At 46.7% G+C, this 22,083-nt stretch overlaps 1 protein-coding gene across 6 annotated transcripts in view; it reads left to right on the top strand.

Moving 5' to 3' along the window:
- The window catches only part of LOC105463915 (golgin A1), a 77,003-nt gene that overhangs the window by 29,914 nt on the left and 25,006 nt on the right, over positions 1-22,083 (top strand). For 5 of the 6 annotated variants that reach the window (XM_011711340.2, XM_071078323.1, XM_011711341.3 and 2 more), the window contains 5 exons: positions 2,141-2,266; positions 5,711-5,806; positions 13,649-13,744; positions 14,734-14,883; positions 15,568-15,663. In XM_011711340.2, the coding sequence (XP_011709642.2) occupies positions 2,141-2,266; positions 5,711-5,806; positions 13,649-13,744; positions 14,734-14,883; positions 15,568-15,663 (564 nt within the window). The remainder of the gene's footprint in view (positions 1-2,140; positions 2,267-5,710; positions 5,807-13,648; positions 13,745-14,733; positions 14,884-15,567; positions 15,664-22,083) is intronic. The other variant, XM_071078324.1, reaches the window with a different exon arrangement.

Genomic DNA, 22,083 nt, shown 5'->3' with positions numbered 1-22,083 from the left:
AGTATTAACATTATTAATAAGAGACCCATAAAGATGGGTCAACATGGCCAAAACTGTTTTTTTTTTTTTTTCCCTATCAAACTCGCCTTCTCTCCTGTGTTATCTGCCTTGCATGATGTTACCATTTGCCCAGGTGGCTGAGTCACAGACCTGGGAGTTGTGTTCAGCTGTTCTTTCCTCCTCACCCAGCCTCTAGCCTTGCAGGACTTGTCTGTTACCCCTTTGCATGTGCTGCCCTTCATGCAGAATGCTTGTTCCTCTTCCACCCTCTTTCACCTGGACTTGCCCATTTAGGAGGCCTGATCTGATTCTCCCAGTTAATCCCTCTTGCATCTGATATCTCATAGCCCCGTGTATGTCCCTCTGTTGAAGCACAATTGTATTGTTTTGTAATTAGTTGTGTGTCTGTCTCTACCACCAGCCTCCGTGCTGGAATTATGTGTGATTGTATCCTCAGAAAACAGCAGATAGAGTTGAGGCTTGATGAAAGCTTATTGAATCGTGGGGTCATAAATCTACTCTTCAGACTTCCCCTCCACTATCTCTGTTGTCCACCTGTGAGAATTCAGAATGACAAATATTTCTTCCCAAAACCCTTCAGCCTGGTTGCTGCATCTTATTCTGAGGAGAGATTGGCCAAGTTACAACTGAACATAAAAGTTTATGGCTTGAGATGGAGCAACAGAAGTGTAAGATAAGGGAATTTGAGGGAACAGAGTATATGTAAAGAGGTACAAGTCTTCACAGTGAGATTTTTGTTGCCATACAACCTTTTCTGGGGAAGAATGGACATCCTCAGTGGGGAGGTAAGAACTCATGTATTCAAAGCAGGTAAGAACTCTGCTTTGACATTGAACAGTGATATAGTTAGGCTCTGTGTCCCCACCCAAATCTCATCTTAAATTGTAATCCCCACATGTCAAGGGAGGGACCTGGTGGGAGGTGATTGGATCATGGAGGCAGATTTCTCCCTTGCTGTTCTTGTGATAGTGAGTGAGTTCTCATGAGACCTGATGGTTTTATAGTATGGCACTTCCCCCCTCGCTTGCTTTCTCTATCCTGCCACCATGTAAGACATACCTTGCTTCCCCTTCTTCTGCCATGCTTTTAAGTTTCATGAGGCCTCCCAGCCATGTGGAACTGTGAGTCAGTTAAACTTCTTTCCTTTATAAATTACCCAGTCTCAGGTATTCTTTATAACAGTGTGAGAATAGACTAATACAAGCAGCAGTTGAAGATTAGTAGTAGTAAAAGGAACCAAGTTAGTCCCAACCTGCCACTATCACCACTACCATCATAGCTAAAGAGATAGACTGGCAGGGTGCAGTGGCTCACACCTGTAATCCTAGCACTTTGGGAGGCCGAGACAGGTGAATCATGAGGTCAGGAGATCAAGACCATCCTGGCTAACATGGTGAAACCCTGTCTCTACTAAAAATACAAAAAATTAGCCAGGCATGGTGGCAGGCGCCTGTAGTCCCAGCTACTCGGGAGGCTGAGGCAGGAGAATGGCATGAAGCTGAGAGGCGGAGGTTGCAGTGAGCCGAGATCGTGCCACTGCACTCCAGCCTGGGCTGCAGAACGACACTTTTGTCTCAAAAAAAAAAAAGAGAGAGAGACTGAAATAAAGCGGGCAGCTGTTGGTCTAGAGCCAAGGTGTGAGAGGCATGGCAGCTCTGCTGTGGTCCCTGTGCTGTGAGCCAAGTGAATCTCATCATTTCAGAAGTTCTCTCTTTAGCCTTTAAGCCACTACATCAGCACTATCACTGCTTTATCCAGCCGCTCAGCTTTCGGGAGCATTGTTCCATAGGTCATTGCAGGGCAGGCTAGGTGCTTCTTGGGTGGAGTTAGTTCTGCTGCCTCTACCAGGTAAGTAATTCCTTTGTTCCAGACCGTCAGTTGTTTAATTGGGAAGAGTGTTTGCTTCTTGTTGCACTAGGTCTGAGCTGGATCCCTGAGTTTTGCCAGGTTCTAATCTTGCATTTTCTGTGTCCCAGTTTCAGGGAAGAGCTCTTAGCTGTTTGTTCTTCTAGGATACAGTTGAGGACAGAATTGCAGGAAAATGTGATGGCCCGAGAGAAAGCAGGAAGGAAGGAAGAGAGGGCTTACAGTATAAAGTGATCTCTGCTTTCACCTGCAGGTCACTGCTGAAACTCAAGAGAAAGAAGGCATTATCATACATTTGCAAGAGAAGGTCGCATCCTTGGAGAAGAGACTAGAACAGAACTTATCAGGAGAAGAGCATGTGCAGGAACTCCTGAAAGAGGTAACTTCTGTTCTCTTTGGACTGTCTGGTGTTAGAAAGGCAGGGTTGATTCTGGTGACTTCACAAACCCTAGAGTTTCAGAGCTGTAGGCCCAGCAAACAGCATGGTAGCAAGAGAACTCTCTCCAACTTTGGCTTGTCCTGCTTACATCAGAAAGAGCCTTATGTCCCCTGTGGGTGACATGCTTTTCTCAGGGAAAGGGAGAGCTGTATTCAGAGATACATACAAACAGATAGCATCTCATCACCGATAAACCACACCTAGTGATTTCCACCACTTGGGCTGCCTTGTCTTTCTGCACTGCCTTCTTCCCCACCATTTTGTACTCTGCAGTGGCCAAGGAAAATAGCTACATCTACCTCTTGGCATGAGCAAGAATTACCTTGGGCAGCATTCTCTCCTTCCTGAGGGAGGCTATTGTGCAGACTGGCCTCTTGCCCAGTGGTGCGGGTGAACTTTCTCATCAGGCTTAGCTTTTGTCTGCACATGTTCTGCTCTTCCCTCTCTTTCTGTTCCAATGATTGGCCACACCATGACAAAGGTGACAAAGCCAAGGCCATGGGGCTCCTCCTAGATTAGACCCTCCCTTTCTTTCTTCAGTCAGTTTCAACTCCATCTCCACTGCCACTGGTTGTACTTCAGGATTTCCAGCAAATCTAGCTTAGTCTATGTTAGAAGTCTCCAGATTGGCCTACCCAGCATCAGTCTCTCTTCCTTCACCCTCTGACACAGTCTTCCATGCTTACTGCCAAACTGATCCTCCTAATCAGCCCTGGTGACCATATCACTCTCTTAAACATCTTCTACAATTCCCTTCAACAGTCTACAGTAAATGTAATGTGGGTTCTAGGGAGTAAATTGATTTCTAGAATCAGACTGCCCATGCTTGTATTTTGCCTCTTCTACTTACTAGCTGTGACTTAGGGCAGCAGTCCCCAACCCTTTTGGCACCAGGGACTGGTTTCATGGAAGACGGTTTTTCCACAGATGGGGTCGGGTAGGGGAGGGTGAGGGGGTGGTTTCAGAATGAAACTGTTCAACCTCAGATCATCGTGATCTTTAGATTCTCATAAGGAGTGTGCAACCTGGATCCCTCACATGCGCAGTTCACGATAGGGTTCACACTGCTATCTAACACTACCACTGCTCTGACAGGAGGCGGATCTCAGGCGGTAATGCTTACTCACTGCTCACCTCCTCCTGTGCGGCCTGGTTCCTAACAGGCCACAGGGTCTGTGGCCCAAGGGTTGGGGATGCCTGACTTAGAGCAAGTAATTTAATCTCTTTGTGTTTGTTTCTTCCCCAGTAAAATTGGTTTTATTATACTACTAAACTCAGAATTGTTGTTAGGGTTAAATAAGTTACAATATGTAAAGTGCTTAGAATGATAACTGGAACATAGTTGGGTCTCAATATATGTCAGCTGTTACCATGATCAATATTATTATTGTGCCATCATCATTAGTATACAGTTTAATGTGCATAAAAATTACTCGGGAAGTTTGTTTAAAGTATATATCTCTAGGCCAGGTGTGGTGGCTCACACCTGTAATACCAGCACTGCCTGAGGTCAGGAGTTCAAGACCAGCCTGGCCAACATGGCAAAACCCCGCCTCTATTAAAAATACAAAAATTAGGCCAGACGCGGTGGCTCACGCCTATAATCCCAGCACTTTGGGAGGCCGAGGTGGGCGGATCACAAGGTCAGATTGAGCCAGATGGAGATTGAGACCATCCTGGCCAATATGGTGAAAGCCCATCTCTACTAAAAATACAAAAATTAGCTGGGCATGGTGGCACATGCCTGTAGTCCCAGCTACTCGGGAGGCTGAGGCAGGAGAATTGCTTGAACCTGGGAGGCGGAGGTTGCAGTGAGCCAAGATCATGCCACTGCACTGCAGCCTGGTGACAGAGCGAGACTCCGTCTCAAAAAAAAAAAAAAAAAAAAATTAGCTGGGCATGGTGGCAGGTGCCTGTAATTCCAGCTACTCAGGAGGCTGAAGCAGGAGAATCACTTGAACCCAGGAGGCGGAGATTGCAGTGAGCCAAGATTGCACCACTACTTTCCAGCCTTTGTGACAAGAGCGAAATTCCATCTCAAAAATAATAAATAAGTAAATAGATAAAGTATATATCTCTGGCCCTGCCCTCAGAAATTCTGATTTCCTTAGGCTTGGAGCAAGGCCTCAAATCTGTACAACTAGCTGAGATTAACAACTATCTCAGTAACAGCTCTCTCAGCTAAGTCTAATGCCAGCATTTAGAACTTCTACATTTTGTTTTCTTTCTTTCTTTCTTTCTTTTTTTTGAGATGGAGTCTCACTCTGTTGCCTAGGCTAGAGTGCAGTGGCGTGATCTCAGTTTACTGCAATCTCCGCTTCCCAGGTTCAAGCAATTTTCCTGCCTCAGCCTCCCAAGTAGCTGGGACTACAGGTGCACGCCACCACACCCGGCTAATTTTTTATTTTTAGTGGAGATAGGGTTTCACCATGTTGGGCAGACTGGTCTCAAACTCCTGACCTCGTGATCTACCCACCTCGGCCTCCCAAGGTGCTGGGATTACAGGTGTGAGCCACCGCTCCTGGTCCCTTTTTTTTTTTTTTTAAAAGATAGAATCTCACTCTGTCACCCAGACTGGAGTTCAGTGGTGCAATCTCCACTCACTGCAACCTCCACTTCCTGGGTTCAAGCAATTCTCTTGCCTCAGCCTCCTGAGTAGCTGGGATTACAGGTACCCACCATCACATCCAGCTAATTTTTTTTGTATTTTTAGTAGAGATGGGATTCCATCATGTTAGCCAGGCTGGTCTCAAACTCCTGACTTCAAGTGATCTGCCTGCCTTGGCCTCCCAAAGTGCTGGGATTACAGGTGTGAGCCACCACACCTGGCCTAGAATTTCTACTTTGAAAAATGTTGCTTACAGAATCACGTTCTAACTCCTTTTTGCATTCAAAAGCTTCTCATGAGCTGGCCCTTTTGCCTATCTTTCTGGTCTTGTTTTTTGACCTAAACCCATCATCATTTTGGCTTCTGAGGAGTTGTAGTTCCCTCAATGTAGCAGGCTGTTCACATCGCCGTTGGTCATCCCCCTGCTTGGGAGGCTCCCCGAGCCCTAGCCACCTTGTGACTTCTAAAGCCGCCTACCTGCCCTGTGGCAGGGAGTATCTCCCACCCCATGCTTCTTCCTCTTTGTGGACACTTACTGTACTCTATTGTGTAATTTTTTTATTAGTCTTTTGTTCCAGCCTCAAGGTCAAAGGACTATTTCAAATTTATCTGTGTGTACTTTATGATATGTGAATTATATCTCAATTAGCTGAATTTTTAAAAATGTATTCATGTCTCTTGTGCCTAGCACAAATCATAGTATGTTGTAGATAATCTGTAAATATTTATTCAATTGAGGAATGACAGTCTTCTTTTACTCTTCTTTCAACTTACAGAAACCACTTGCTGAGCAGAATTTGGAGGATACCAGACAACAGCTCTTGGCAGCCAGAAGCAGCCAGGCCAAGGCCATTAACGCCCTGGAGACTCGGGTACTGACCTTACTTCTGGTGTTTCCTAAGTTTGGGTGGTAACCTGGCTGAATGGCAACATGATGTGACTGAGAATCTTCTTGGTCAGAGTTTTTCCACTGGAAGGGATTATTTTTGGATCTTACCTATACAGGGATGAGTTAGTCATTTTCTTCATCCTTGTCACATTACCATGATTGAGTTATATGTTTATACCCTTTTATCCCCATTGGCCTCCCTCCCATAGGATACCATTCCATTGTGGTTCGTATAGATGCTTTTTTTGTTGGGTTGCCTTAGAATATGTAGCACTGGCTTTTTAATTTCTGTAAATGATGCAGCTATGGGTATGTTTTCTCTGTTAGTTTTAGCTGCCTCAACTTCTGTCTGTACCCACTTCATTGCACTTTGTAATAATCTACGTGGTAGACATCCAGATTGCTTCCTTCTTCCTGGCACCTCAGATCATGCATAAAACCTAAAGAGACTAAGTATTATAGGAGAAGATTGTTCCCAGCAAGCCTACATCTGGCTCTCCTCCTCCAGCATGCACAAGGGTTCCTATATATGCCTTTCTGCCTTTTCCAGCATGGCATTTCCAAGCCTTTACAAGTTTTGCCAGTTTACTGAGTGTGGAGTGGTATTTCATTGCTTTAATTTGCATTGCTATGGTTATTAATGAGTTTGGCCTTGTCTTCATGTGCCTATTAATTCCTGGGGGTTTCTGCTTTTGGAATTGCCCATTCATATCCTTTCCTTGTTTTATTTGGGGGTTTCAGTCTTTTCTTATTTGGTTTATAGGATTTCATTGTATATTCTTGTTCCTAATGCTTTGTCAGTTTCAGTCCTGAGTCATTCTGTTAACTTTGTCTTTATATCCTTTGTTGAATAGACATTCTTAAGTTCGATGTAATCAGATTCATCACTTTTTTGCTGTGGAGTTTGAAGTTCCATTTAGGAAATCTATTCCTGCTCCTAAGTCACAGAGACCTACTGTTTTTTCCCTATTAACTTTATAATTTTTCCTTCAATCTAATAGATCGCTAATTCACATACAAACTGTCTTTCTGTACGGTCTTAGGTAGGGAACTAAATATGGAGAAATTCTGCATATTTCTCAAAATCATTTACTAAACAGTCTGTCCTTTCTGAATTGATTTCTCTTGCTAACTTTTATCACATATTGCTTCCGTCTGCACATAGTTTGTCTCTGCATTCTCTGTCCATTGGTCTGATTGTCTGCTCTTTTGTAAACACTACAATGTTTTTATTACTATAGTGATATCTGTACTATATCTCAACACCCAATAAGACAAATTCTCTTTTTTTTTTTTTTTTGAAGGTTGACTTTAACTATTTGTGGGCCTTTAAAGTTTTTGAGTTTCTAAAAAATTCAACTTGAATTTTTATTGAGATTGCATTAAACATATAGGCTAATTGGGAAGAATGGTCCATTTTATAATATTAATTATTCCTTCCAAGAATGTAAATAGATTCCACTTATTCAGATTATTTTCTGTGTGTTTTATTAAATTTTTACATTTTTCTCAATAGATGTCTTATTTTCTTGCCTAAGTTGTTAATTCCTAGAAACTTTAGAGTTTGTGTTGTTACTGTGGTGGTATTTTTTTTTCTTTTGAGACAGAGTTTTGCTCTTGTTGCCCAGGCTGGAGTACAATGGCACGATCTTGGCTCACTGTAGCCTCCGCCTCCTGGGTTCCAGCGATTCTCCTGCCTCAGCCTCCCAAGTAGCTGGGATTACAGGTGCCCACCATCACACCCAGCTAATTTTTTTGTATTTTTAGTAGAGACAGGGTTTCATCATGTTGGCCAGGCTGGTCTCAAACTCCTGACCTCAGATGATCCACCCGCCTCGGCCTTCCAAAGTGCTAGGATTATAGGCGTGAGCCAGTGCACCCAGCCTGTGATGGTATCTTATTTTTAATCTTTTTTTTTTTTTTTTTTTTTTGAGAGTCTCACTCTGTCGCCCAGGCTAGAGTGTAATGGCACTGTCTTGGCTCACTGCAGCCTCCGCCTCCTGGGTTCCAGCAGTTCTCCTGCCTCAGCCTCCCAAGTAGCTGGGATTACAGGCACATGCCACCACACTAAGCTAATTATTATATATTTAGTAGAGACAGGAGGGTTTCACCATGTTGACGAGGCTGGTCTTGAACTCCTGACCCCAGGTGATCTGCCTGCCTTGGCCTCCCAAAGTGCTAGGATTATAGGTGTGAGCCACTGTGCCCGGCCCTTATTTTTTTAGTTTTTATTTTGTTATTTTTTGGAGACACAGTCTCACTCCATCCCCCAGGCTAGAGTGCAATATTGCGATCTCGGCTCGCTACAACCTCTGCTTCCCAGATTCAAGCAATTCTCCTGCGTCAGCCTCCCGAGTAGCTGGGATTACAGGCACATGTCACCACGCCAGACTAAATTTTGTATTTTTAGTGGAGATGGGGTTTCACCATATTGGCCAGGCTGGTCTCGAACTCCTGACCTCAGCCTCGGCCTCCCGAATTACAGGCACAAGCCACCATGCCCAAACTTTATTTTTAATCATATTTATAATTGATTATTTCTTTTTTTTTTTTTTTTTTTTGAGACGGAGTCTCACTCTGTCGCCCAGGCTGGAGTGCAGTGGCGCGATCTCGGCTCACTGCAAGCTCCACCTCCCAGGTTCACGCCATTCTCCCGCCTCAGCCTCCGAGTAGCTGGGACTACAGGCGCCCGCCACCACGCCCGGCTAGTTTTTTGTATTTTTAGTAGAGACGGGGTTTCACCATGTTAGCCAGGATGGTCTCGATCTCCTGACCTCGTGATCCACCCGCCTCGGCCTCCCAAAGTGCTGGGATTACAGGCTTGAGCCACCGCGCCCGGCCTATAATTGATTATTTCTGGTTATTCTCGTGAACTGCCATTTTTTAAAGTTGATCTTGGATATCATACCCCGGCTGAACTTCATTACTACTGTGTGATTTTTTTGTTGGTTTTCTTAGGTAGATAATCATATTATCTATGAAAAATGACCACTTTATCTTACTCCTTCCAGTCTTCCCACCTCTTATTCCATTTTCTGTTCATAGAGCATTGAAGAACCTCCAAACTGAGTGAAGCAATAATAGGACTAGTGGGAATCTTTGTTTTGTTCCCAGTCTTAAAGGAAATATGGCTGAAGTTTTGTTGTGTGGTATACCATTTGCAGGTTTTTGGTAGGTATTTATTTATTTATTTATTTGAGGCAGAGTCTCACTCTTATCCAGGCTAGAGTGCAATGGCGTGATCTCAGCTCACTGCAACCTCTGCCTCCCAGGTTCAAACGATTCTCCTGCCTTACCCACCCAAGTAGCTGGGTTAACAGATGCCTGCCTCCACGCCTGCCTAATTTTTAAATTTTTAGTAGAGACGGGGCTTCACTATGTTGGCCAGGCTGTTCTTGAACTCCTGACCTCAAGTGATCCACCCACCTCAGCCTCCCAAAGTACTGGGATTACAGCACCATTTATTTATTTTTTTATTTTATTTTATTTTATTTTATTTTATTTTATTTTATTTTATTTTATTTTATTTTTTTGAGACTGAGTTTCGCTCTATCACCCAAGCTGGAGTGTAGTGTCCTGATCTCAGCCTACTGCAACCTCTGCCTCCCAGGCTGAAGTGATTATTCTGCCTCAGCCTCCTGAAGAGCTGGAATTACCGTGTGCACCACCATACCCGTCTCATTTTTTTGTATTTTTTTAAATTTAATTTAATTTTATTTTATTCATGTTTGTTTGTTTGTTTGTTTGAGACAGAGTCTGGCTGTGTAGTTGAGTCTGGAGTGCAGTGGCACGACCTTGTAGTCCAGTCTGGAGTGCAGTGGTGTGACCTTGGCTCACTGCTATCTCTGCCTCCCAGGTCCTGGTTCAATCAATTCTCCTGCCTCAACCTCCTGAGTAGCTGGGATCAGAGGTGTGTGCCACTAAGCCCAGCTAATTTTTGTATTTTTAGTAGAGACAAGGTTTCACCATGTTAGCCAGGCTGGTCTTGAACTCCTGACCTCGTGATCCACCTGCCTCAGCCTCCCAAAGTGGTGTGATTATAGGCATAAGCCACCATGCCCAGCCTTTTTTGTATTTTTACTAGAGATGGGGTTTCACCATGTTGACCAGGCTGGTCTCAAACTCCTGACATCAAGTGATGTGCCCACCTTGGCCTCCCAAAGTGCTAGGATTACAGATGTGAGTAACCGTGCTGGCCAATTTGTTTAATTTCTTGAATTGGATATTTATCTCATTTTTAAAATCTTTCTTATTTCCTGATAAATACATTTTAAACTATATTTTTCTGAAAAGACTATTTTGTTTTATTATAATTTCAGTTCTATTTCTGAATATCCTTTTTGATCAGTGTACATTGTTGTACAACCATCACCACCATCCATCTCCAAAACTTTTTTATCTTCCCAAACAGAAACTCTATACTTATTAAACAGTAACTCCCCAATTCCTCCTACCCCAGTCTGGGAACCACCATTCTATTTTCTGTCTCTTTGAGTTTGGAGACTCTAGATACCTCATATCGGTGGAATCATACAATGTTTGTCCTTTTCTGTCTGGCTTATTTGACTTAGTATAATGTCTTCAGTGTTCATCTATGTTGTAGCATATGTCAGAATTTCATTCCTTTTTTTTTTTTTAATATAGAAGTTTGGTTTTTTTAAAGAATTTTTTTTGAGATGGAGTCTTGCTCTGTCACCAGGGTGGAGTGCAGTGGCGCAATCTCGGCTCACTGCAACCTCCACCTCCTAGGTTCAAGCAATTCCCCTACCTCAGCCTCCCGAGTAGCTGGGACTATAGGCACTTGCCACTATGCCCGGCTGATTTTTTGCATTTTAATAGAGATGGGGTTTCACCATGTTGACCAGGATGGTCTCGATCTCCTGGCCTTGTGATTCGCCCACCTCGGCCTCCCAAAGTGCTGGGATTACAGGTGTGAGCCACCGTGCCTGGCCTATTCCTTTTTAAGATTGAATAAGGCCGGGCGCGGTGGCTCATGCCTGTAATCCCAGCACTTTGGGAGGCCGAGGCGGGCGGATCACAAGGTCAGGAGATCGAGACCATCCTGGCTAACACAGTGAAACCCCGTCTCTACTAAAAATACAAAAAAATTAGCCGGGCGTAGTGGCGGGCGCCTGTAGTCCCAGCTACTCGGGAGGCTGAGGCAGGAGAATGGCGTGAACCCGGGAGGCGGAGCTTGCAGTGAGCCGAGATCGCACCACTGCACTCCAGCCTGGGCGGCGGATTGAGACTCCGTCTCAAAAAAAAAAAAAAAAAAAGATTGAATAATACTCCATTATATGTATAGACCACATTTTGTTTCTCCATTCATTCATTGATGAACACTTGAGTTCCATTTGTCTTTTTTTCCCCTTTTTGTGGAGAACCGGGTCTCCCTATGTTGTCCAGGTCTCCAATTCCTGGACTCAAGCTATGCCTTTGTTTCCATAAGTGCTTGGCTTGCAGGCATGAGCCCTCACTCTGTAAGCCCAGCTTTTAGGGAGGCAAAGGCATCGCCTTTTTTTTTTTTTTTTTTTTTTGAGACAGAATCTCACTCTGTCACCCAGGCTAGAGTGCAGTGGTACGATCTTGGCTCACTGCAACCCCCACCCCACAGGTTTAAGCAATTTTTGTTCCTAAGCTTTCCAAGTAGCTGGGACTACACATATAAACCAACATACCTTGTATTTTTAATAGAGATGGGGTTTTGCCATGTTGGCCAGGCTGGTCTCGAACTCCTGGCCTCAAGTGATCCACCCGTCTCGGCCTTCCAAAGTGCTGGGATTACAGGCATGAGCCACCACACCCAACCCACACCCAGCTTTTGATGGACATTTGAGTTGTTTCTATCTTTTGGCTATTGTGAATAATGCCACCATGAACGTTCCTGTACAAGGTTTTTGTGTGGACTTAATGTTTTCATTTGTCTTCAGTATATACCTAGGAATAAAATTGCAGGATGATATAGTAACTTTTTGTTTAATCTCTTGAAGATCTGAATCTGTCTTGAACTTGGCTGCTAAATTGAGACTCAGATATTTTCTGATCTCAGGAGTGTAAAACAACGTCTTAGTCTTGGCGCTACTACCAATAAAATGTGTGGTCATGAGCTAGTAACAATCCTGTTCTTCTCCATGGACTAGTAGCCCCTTTCTCATGGGATTGTTTTGGTTAAATCTAACATGTGAATGTATGTAAGGAGACTAGGCCTTAAAAACATCCTCTCCTTGTGTGTCTACCTCTCCTTCACCACGCTGCATGCAGCCTTCCTTGTGCTTATGTTTAATAATAAAGCTCCCCAAGGCCAGACCTTATTCAGTAAGTAAGACGGCCTTCTAAGAGAAATTCACAGATACAACTTGAATCTGGTAAAAATGCCATCTTGGAGAGCCAAGTGCAACTCAGTACTAGACAGTGAGTCCTTGAGGGCCAGTCTACATCTGTCCCACTCGCTGCACTGGCCTCACGCCCAGTTGCAGTTCCTGGTATGGAGTTAGCTTTGCTCTGTATTCGTGGAACGAGTAAATCCTGAATTTGTATTGTGAACAGTAATCCCACTTCAGGGAATCTGTCCTAAGGAAGTGATTGAAACCAGGTAAAAAAATACTGTGTCCTGGCCAACATGGTGAAACCCATCTCTATTAAAAATACAAAAATTAGCAACCAGGCGCGGTGGCTCATGCCTGTAATCCCAGCACTTTGGGAGGCCGAGGCAGGTGGATCACGAGGTCAGGAGATCGAGACCATCCTGACTGACATGGTGAAACCCCGTCTCTACTAAAAAAATACAAAAAATCAGCCAGGCGTGTTGGCACATGCCTGTAGTCCCAGCTACTTGAGAGGCTGAGGCGGGAGAATTGCTTGAACCCAGGAGGTGGAGGTAACAGTGAGCTGAGATTGTGCCACTGCACACCAACCTGGGCAACAGAGTGAGACTCCATCTCAAAAAAAAAAAAAAAAAAAATTAGCTGGGCGTGGTGGTGCACACCTGTAATTCCAGCTACCCGGGAGGCTGAGGCAGGAGAATCGCTTGAGCCCAGCAGGCGGAGGTTGCAGTGAGCTGAGATCATGCCACTGCACTCCAGCCTGATGACAGAGTGACACTCCGTCTCAAAAAAAATAAAAGGCCAGGCCGGGGACGGTGGCTCACGCCTGTAATCCCAGCCCTTTGGGAGGCCGAGGCAGGCCGCTCATGAGGTCAGGAGATTGAGACCATCCTGGCTAGCACGGTGAAACCCTAAAATACAAAAAATTAGGCCGGCGTGGTGGCAGGAGCTTGTAGTCCCACCTACTCGGGAGGCTGAGGCATGGGAATGGCGTGAACCTGGGAGGCAGAGTTTGCAGTGAGCCACGATCACGCCGCTGCACTCCAGCCTGGGTGAGAGTGAGACTCTGTCTCAAAAAAACAAAAACAAAAATACTGTGTGAAGATGTTGATTGCTGCATTCTGTTAGATGGGAAAAACAGAAAGCCTAAGTAGCCAGCACAGTAGGCAAATGGGTCAGTAAATTATAGAACACTCTTGAGGAGATGAGGTCTAAAGATTACATGGAGACAGAAGGACATTTAAGAGTAGGAAAAAGATACAAAGTTTTACATTGTCCGGTTAAAACTTTATATAAAGTTATAAACAAAAGTCATTAAAAGAGAGTTTAAGAAAATACATTAGAATGCTAGTGTTTTATAATGGTAGACTTACGGGTTTTTTCTCAGGTTACATTTTTCTATAATGTACCTGTTTTATTTAAATCACTTTGCATTTTAAAGCCATTTGTTACCACTCTTCAGCTTCTTGTGAACAGAAAGAATGCTTCTGCTTCCCTCTCAGGTAAGAGAACTGGAGCAGACCTTGCAGGCCTCTGAGGAGCAGCTCCAGCAGAGCCAGGGTGTCGTGGCTGCCCAGGAAGCTCAGATACAGGAGCTTGTAAGTGCTTATTGGAGCTGCTGCATTCCAGGCTCTCTTACTACTTTCTCTCCAGGCCTTTGCAGATGCCCCAAACTCCTTCCCAACTTCGGCAATGGTACCTGGACCTGCCCATAGATACAGTTCTTGTGCTGGATGTGAGCAGGCCAGCAGCAGAGGGTGGAGGGAGTCAGGACCTACCGGTGGGCCTGAGTTACCTGGGAGGTGGACCAGTGGCTCCTTTCCACCTTACATCCCACCTTCCAGTCCAGCCTGGTCCTGGGGCTGTCAGAGGTGGCAGCTCCACTAGGAGTCAAGCCTCGGCTTGCAATCAGGAGTGGGGAGAACACGCCCAGACTCTGGGGAGAGGATGGCAAGGGCTTGGCCTGTCATCACAGGCCAGGTGTGGTGTGGAGTTAGAAGATAGGAAAATCAAACCAGCCAGCGTGTATTTCATATTTGCCATGTCCCAGGCACTGTGCTCAATGCTATGCACGTGTTTTCATTTAGTCCTTGCAGGAGACCTGAGAATTATGCACTGTCATCCTCATCCCATAGACGAGTCAAGCTCAGAAAGCTTGGCTCAGTAGCCCACAGGCTTGCAGCCAGTAAATGGCAGAACCCACATCTTTCTTGTGTCAAAGCCCTGTTCTTCATTGCTGTATTATACTGCCCCCCCAGTATAATTTCTCCCCAGGGAAAGCCGCAGCCACTGAGGCAACACTGAGTAGTGTGAAGGAGGCCTGTGTCTAAGGACTGGCTGGTGCCCAGAGCTGTCCCTACACACCTTGAGGATGGAGTGATGACATCAAGACTCCATCTTCCAGACAGGCCAGGGTCCAGGAGCAACAGGCAGAGCCTGCAGGGGGGACCTCAGCAACGCCAGGTGGGGAGGGGGTGAGGAGAGAGTTGTTTCTGTTGGATACCCATCTTTTCACCGAGGGCCAGACTACGATCCCCCACTGGAAACCATTGTCACCCTGACTGACCATCCTCTGGTCTCCCCAAAGGTTGCCGCCAACCAGGAGAGCAGCCATGTGCAGCAGCAGGCCCTTGCTCTGGAGCAGCAGTTCTTGGAGCGCACCCAGGCACTAGAAGCCCAGATCGTGGCCCTGGAGAGAGCACGGGCAGCTGACCAGACCACTGCAGAGCAAGGGATGGTGAGTGAAGAGCTGAGAGAGGGTGGGCCCAGGAGCACCAGGGTCCCGCACAGTGAAGTCAGCCACATGCTTGACAGCACAGCACCGCCTCTGCACTAGGAAACCACTTTAAAGGGCAGGTTTTTTTTCTTTGAGACAGGGTCTCACTCTGTCACCCAGGCCAGAGTACAGTGGCATGATCACAGCTGACTGCAGGCTTGACCTCTCAGACTGAAATGATCCTGCCATCTCAGCCTCCCAAGTAGCTGGGACTACAGGCGTGCACCACCCCAGCCAGCTAATTTTTTTATTTTTTGGAGAGACAAGGTCTCACTATGTTGCCCAGGCTGGTCTTGAACGCCTACGCCCAAGGGATCTGCCCACCTCAGCCTCCCAAACTGCTGGAATTACAGGCATGAGCCACTGCACCCAGCCGAGAGCAGTTCGTATCTTTCCAGAGGCACCTGCTCATGAGACTGGATGTAAAAAGGCTGCTTTTTACAAAACTCAAAACAGATGGGTTTTCTTTTTCCTTGGGCCCACAGAGACTTCCTACTTTCTGACCAGTCCCCTCTGCTTCTTCCCATTGGCTTTTAAAATGTGTATTGTTCCTCCCTATGCCTTCTTCCTGGTCCATGCTCCCTGTGCCCAGGGAAATATGGTAGTGAAGACTTTTCTTTTATATATGTTCTTCTAAATTGGCAGCGACAACTGGAGCAAGAAAATGCAGCCCTTAAAGAAAGCAGTAATGAATATGAACGTTCTTTACAGAATCACCAATTTGAACTAAAGAAGCTGAAGGTATTTATTTAATTGAATCAGAGTTTCATAAAAGTATTCATATTTTCTACATGTGTATTTAGAGTGCCCCACTTCTCATACTTACAGTACAGGATGAGTGGAATTAGCATTTGTTCAATAGTTCTGTTAGGCATCGGCCAGAAATTGCCACTTCATTAAGTTCTCTCAGGGATCCAGGACAGTAGGAAGAATTGTGTTCATTTGGCAGTTAGTGTCATTGAGGTTCTGAGGGTAAACCATTTGTGCAAGTTGCATAGTTGGTTAGAGGTGGTGTTGGTCTCACTTCACCCTACCACAGAGGCCAGCCCTTCCTCTGTGGCATCAACAACTGCTTGAAAGTCATGCTGTCAAGACACGGCTCTTGCTGATGTTTCCAGGGAGATCTTAAAACCAGGCCTTAAAAGATGATAAGGACCTTTGTTTTGCTTGTTTATATCAGGGACCGTGTACAGAAATGAAGTAACAATCTGTTGGATTATTACACTTTCTCTTCTGCAAATTTGGAGCTTTAATCAGATGATGCCTCTTTCATTCCCTAATCATAACTGGATAAAAAGGAGGAAAGATTCTGTCACTTTCTTATATGCCCCAAGACTCCCCTGGCCCCTTTCAAAGCACCTTGGATGATGGGACATTGTAGTACTTGCCCGGCTTGGTCATGACTCAAAGATTTTATGGATCCTTTGGCAGCGATCTTCTCCTGGAGTGTCCGTAGCTGAATGCCTGCACCTAGTAAGCTTCCAGTAATCAGATCTGATGAGTGACATAGGTACTAATGCAGTAGCATTGCATCATGTGGAGCATGGACTTTGGAGTCAGATTTTTTTTTTCGTGCATTCCTTCAATCAACATTTGAGTATCTGTAAGGGCCAGGCATCACCGTAAGTGCTGGGACGTATTAAATAGCAATGAGCCAGTGTGATGGCTCACGCCTGTATTCCTAGCATTTTGAGAGGCCAAGGTGGGTGGATCACCTGAGGTCAGAAGTTTGAGACCAGCCTGGCCAACATAGTGAAATCCCATCTCTACTAAAAATTCAACAATTAGCCAGTGTCGTGGTGTGTGCCTGTAATCCCAATTGGGAGGCTGAGGCAGGAGAATCACTTGAACCCGGGATGTGGAGGCTGCAGTGAGCCAAGATCATGCCACTGCACTCCAGCCTGGGTGACATAGCGAGACTCCATCCCAAAAAGTAAATAAATAAAATAAAGAGCAATGGAAAAAACAGGTGAAGTTCCTTTCTTGTGGAGTTTGTAACTAGAGATGGTAACCAAGTTACGAATAATGATAAATGCTGTGAAGAAAATAGAACAGGGCAAGGACAGCCAGGGGGGAGGTTGGGGAGGAGAGGGCTCTTTCCGTGTGGAGTTGGGGAAGGCCTTGATGCTGGCAGAAGGGCCTGCAATGTGAATATTTGAGAAAGAATATTCTAGACAGAAGAAATAACAAATATAAAGGCTCTGAGGCAGGAAAAAGCCTGGTCAGTTCAAAGAATAGCACAGAGGCCAGTGTGGCTGCAGCTACTGGCCAAGGGAGAGCATGGCTGGTGGTGAGGGGGAACACAGGCGTTAGAAAGAATCATGGGAAGCCCTGGCAGGTCTTTTTTTTTTTTTTGAGACAGGGTCTTTCTCTGTTGCCCAGGCTGGAGTGCAGTGGTGCGATAACAGCTCACTGCAGCCTCAGCTTCCCAGGCTCAAGCAATCCTCCCACCTCAGCTTCATGAATAACTAGGACTACAGGTGTGCAAAATTTATTAATCTTTCTTTTGTAGAGACAGGGTCTTGCTATGTTAACCAGGCTGATTTTAAACTCCTGTGCTCAAGCGATCCACTCTCCTTGGCCTCCCAAAGTGCTGGGATTACAGGCATGAGCCACCGCTCCTGGCCGGCCGTGGCAGGTCTTAAGCAGATAAGTGATGTGAGAAGTTTTGTTTTAAAAGGATTTCTGTGGCTGCCTGTGAAGAATGTTTGGTAAGGCAGGCATGAGCAGAAGCCGGAAGACTGTTTAGGAGACTTTTTAGGAATCTAGGCCAGAAGTGACTAACACATTAGTGGTGGACTTGGGAAGAAGTATTCAGACCAAGATTTATTTTTAGAGATGGAGCTGTTTTGTTTGCTTTTTGTTTTTTGTATATGAGATGGAGTCTCACTTTGTTGCCCAGGCCGACGTGTAGTGGAACGTTCTTGGCCTACTATTACCTCGACCTCCTGGGTTCAAGCAATTCTCATGCTCCACCTCCCAAGTAGCTGGGACTACAGGCACATGCCACCATGCCCGGCTAATTTTTGTATTTTTGGTAGAGACAGCGTTTCACCATATTGGCCAGGCTGATCTTGAACTCCTGACCTCAAGTGATCCACCTGCCTTGGCCTCCCAAAGTGCTGGGATTACAGGTGTGAGCCACCATGCCCTGCCTGAGATGGAGCTTTAAGGACTTAGGAATGGGAGAAAAACAGGAATTGTAGATGACACCTAGATTTGGTTTGTATAATTCAGTTTCTCCACTTCAGTGCTATTGACGTTTGAGGCCGGATGGTTCTCTGTTGTAGAGGTTCTTTGTTGTAGAGGTTCTCTGTTGTGGAGGGTTCTCTGTTGTGGTGGTTCTCTGTTGTGGTGGTTCTCTGTTGTGGGTGGTTCTCTGTTGTGGAGGGTCTCTGTTGTGGGAGGGTCTCTGTTGTGGATGGTTCTCTGTTGTGGTGGTTCTCTGTTGTGGGTGGTTCTCTGTTGTGGAGGGTCTCTGTTGTGGAGGGTCTCTGTTGTGGAGGGTCTCTGTTGTGGGTCTCTGTTGTGGAGGGTCTCTGTTGTGGAGGGTCTTTGTTGTGGAATGTTCTCTGTTGTGGGTGGTTCTCTGTTGTGGTTCTCTGTTGTGGGAGGGTCTCTGTTGTGGATGGTTCTCTGTTGTGGTGGTTCTCTGTTGTGGATGGTTCTTTGTTGTGGTGGTTCTCTGTTGTGGATGGGTCTCTGTTGTGGAGGTTCTCTGTTGTGGAGGGTCTCTGTTGTGGAGGGTCTCTGTTGTGGGTGGTCTCTGTTGTGGTGGGTCTCTGTTGTGGAGGGTCTCTGTTGTGGAGGGTCTCTGTTGTGGGTCTCTGTTGTGGAGGGTCTCTGTTGTGGAGGGTCTTTGTTGTGGAATGTTCTCTGTTGTGGGTGGTTCTCTGTTGTGGTTCTCTGTTGTGGGAGGGTCTCTGTTGTGGATGGTTCTCTGTTGTGGTGGTTCTCTGTTGTGGATGGTTCTTTGTTGTGGTGGTTCTCTGTTGTGGATGGGTCTCTGTTGTGGAGGTTCTCTGTTGTGGAGGGTCTCTGTTGTGGAGGGTCTCTGTTGTGGGTGGTCTCTGTTGTGGTGGGTCTCTGTTGTGGAGGGTTCTCTGTTGTGGGTGGTTCTCTGTTGTGGAGGGTCTCTTGTGAGTGGTTCTCTGTTGTGGAATGTTCTCTGTTGTGGAGGGTTCTCTGTTGTGGGTGGTTCTCTGTTGTGGAGGGTCTCTGTTGTGGGTGGTTCTCTGTTGTGGAGGGTCTCTGTTGTGGGTGGTCTCTGTTGTGGTGGGTCTCTGTTGTGGAGGGTTCTCTGTTGTGGGTGGTTCTCTGTTGTGGAGGGTCTCTTGTGAGTGGTTCTCTGTTGTGGAATGTTCTCTGTTGTGGATGGGTCTCTGTTGTGGTGGTTCTCTGTTGTGGAGGGTCTCTGTTGTGGAGGGTCTCTGTTGTGGAGGGTCTCTGTTGTGGTGGTTCTCTGTTGTGGGTGGTTCTCAGTTGTGGAATGGTCTCTGTTGTGGAAGGTTCTCTGTTGTGGAGGGTCTCTGTTGTGGAGGGTCTCTGTTGTGGAGGGTCTCTGTTGTGGTGGTTCTCTGTTGTGGGTGGTTCTCTGTTGTGGGTGGTTCTCTGTCGTGGAAGGTTCTCTGTTGTGGAGGGTCTCTGTTGTGGAGGGTCTCTGTTGTGGAGGGTCTCTGTTGTGGACCGTGTCTGTTGTGGAGGGTTCTCTGTTGTGGATGGGTCTCTGTTGTGGAGGGTCTCTGTTGTGGGTGGTTCTCTGTTGTGGAGGGTGTCTGTTGTGGTGGTTCTCTGTTGTGGGTGGTTCTCTGTTGTGGGTGGGTGTCTGTTGTGGAGGGTCTCTGTTGTGGAATGTTCTCTGTTGTGGAGGGTGTCTGTTGTGGAGGGGTCTCTGTTGTGGAGGGTTCTCTGTTGTGGAGGGTCTCTTTTGTGGAGGGTGTCTGTTGTGGAGGGTCTCTGTTGTGGGTGGTTCTCTGTTGTGGGTGGTTCTCTGTTGTGGAGGGTCTCTGTTGTGGGTGGTTCTCTGTTGTGGAGGGTTCTCTGTTGTGGGTGGTTCTCTGTTGTGGGAGGGTCTCTGTTGTGGGTGGGTCTCTGTTGTGGAGGGTTCTCTGTTGTGGAGGGTCTCTGTTGTGGAGGGTTCTCTGTTGTGGATGGGTCTCTCTTGTGGAGGGTCTTTGTTGTGGGTGGTTCTCTGTTGTGGAGGGTGTCTGTTGTGGAGGGTCTCTGTTGTGGAATGTTCTCTGTTGTGGAGGGTCTCTGTTGTGGTTGGTCTCTGTTGTGGAGGGTCTCTGTTGTGGTTGGTCTCTGTTGTGGAGGGTCTCTGTTGTGGTTGGTCTCTGTTGTGGAGGGTCTCTGTTGTGGGTGGGTGTCTGTTGTGGAGGGTCTCTGTTGTGGAATGTTCTCTGTTGTGGAGGGTGTCTGTTGTGGAGGGGTCTCTGTTGTGGATGGGTCTCTGTTGTGGAGGGTTCTCTGTTGTGGAGGGTGTCTGTTGTGGAGGGTGTCTGTTGTGGAGGGTGTCTGTTGTGGAATGTTCTCTGTTGTGGAGGGTTCTCTGTTGTGGAGGGTCTCTGTTGTGGAGGGTTCTCTGTTGTGGAGGGTCTCTGTTGTGGAGGGTTCTCTGTTGTGGGAGGGTCTCTGTTGTGGGAGGGTCTCTGTTGTGGAGGGTGTCTGTTGTGGAGGGTCTCTGTTGTGGGAGGGTCTCTGTTGTGGAGGGTCTCTGTTGTGGGAGGGTCTCTGTTGTAGAGGGTCTCTGTTGTGGAATGTTCTCTGTTGTGGAGGGTCTCTGTTGTGGAGGGTGTCTGTTGTGGAGGGTGTCTGTTGTGGAGGGTCTCTGTTGTGGAATGTTCTCTGTTGTGGGAGGGTCTCTGTTGTGGAGGGTCTCTGTTGTGGAGGGTGTCTGTTGTGGAGGGTCTCTGTTGTGGAGGGTCTCTGTTGTGGAGGGTCTCTGTTGTGGGTGGGTGTCTGTTGTGGAGGGTCTCTGTTGTGGAATGTTCTCTGTTGTGGAGGGTTCTCTGTTGTGGGAGGGTCTCTGTTGTGGAGGGTCTCTGTTGTGGAGGGTCTCTGTTGTGGAGGGTCTCTGTTGTGGTTGGTCTGTGTTGTGGGTGGTTCTCTGTTGTGGAAGGTGTCTGTTGTGGAGGGTCTCTGTTGTGGAAGGTGTCTGTTGTGGAGGGTCTCTGTTGTGGAATGTTCTCTGTTGTGGAGGGTTCTCTGTTGTGGGAGGGTCTCTGTTGTGGAGGGTGTCTGTTGTGGAGGGTCTCTGTTGTGGAGGGTCTCTGTTGTGGAGGGTGTCTGTTGTGGAATGTTTTCTGTTGTGGATGGGTCTCTGTTGTGGTTGGTCTCTGCTGTGGGTGGTTCTCTGTTGTGGAGGGTGTCTGTTGTGGAGGGTCTCTGTTGTGGAGGGTGTCTGTTGTGGAGGGTCTCTGTTGTGGGTGGTTCTCTGTTGTGGAGGGTGTCTGTTGTGGGTGGGTCTCTGTTGTGGGTGGGTCTCTGTTGTGGGTGGTTCTCTGTTGTGGAGGGTCTCTGTTGTGGAATGTTCTGTGTTGTGGAATGTTCTCTGTTGTGGAGGGTCTCTGTTGTGGAATGTTCTCTGTTGTGGAGGGTCTCTGTTGTGGATGGGTCTCTGCTGTGGTTGGTCACTGTTGTGGGTGGTTCTGTGTTGTGGGAGGGTCTCTGTTGTGGAGGGTCTCTGTTGTGGAGGGTCTCTGTTGTGGAATGTTCTCTGTTGTGGAGGGTCTCTGTTGTGGAACGTTCTCTGTTGTGGAGGGTCTCTGTTGTGGATGGGTCTCTGTTGTGGTTGGTCTCTGTTGTGCGTGGTTCTCTGTTGTGGGAGGGTCTCTGTTGTGGAATGTTCTGTGTTGTGGAATGTTCTCTGTTGTGGAGGGTCTCTGTGGTGGATAGTTCTCTGTTGTGGAGGGTCTCTGTTGTGGAGGGTGTCTGTTGTGGTGGGTCTCTGTTGTGGGAGGGTCTCTTGTGGAGGGTGTCTGTTGTGGAGGGTCTCTGTTGTGGAGGGTGTCTGTTGTGGAGGGTCTCTGTTGTGGAATGTTCTCTGTTGTGGAGGGTTCTCTGTTGTGGGAGGGTCTCTGTTGTGGAGGGTGTCTGTTGTGGAGGGTCTCTGTTGTGGAGGGTGTCTGTTGTGGAGGGTCTCTGTTGTGGAATGTTCTC

The sequence above is a fragment of the Macaca nemestrina genome, chromosome 14 (genome assembly GCF_043159975.1).
Source record: "Macaca nemestrina isolate mMacNem1 chromosome 14, mMacNem.hap1, whole genome shotgun sequence".
NCBI lineage: Eukaryota > Metazoa > Chordata > Mammalia > Primates > Cercopithecidae > Macaca > Macaca nemestrina.
The sequence above is the reverse complement of the archived record's forward strand: the minus strand, read 5'-3'. Positions and strand labels throughout refer to the sequence as shown.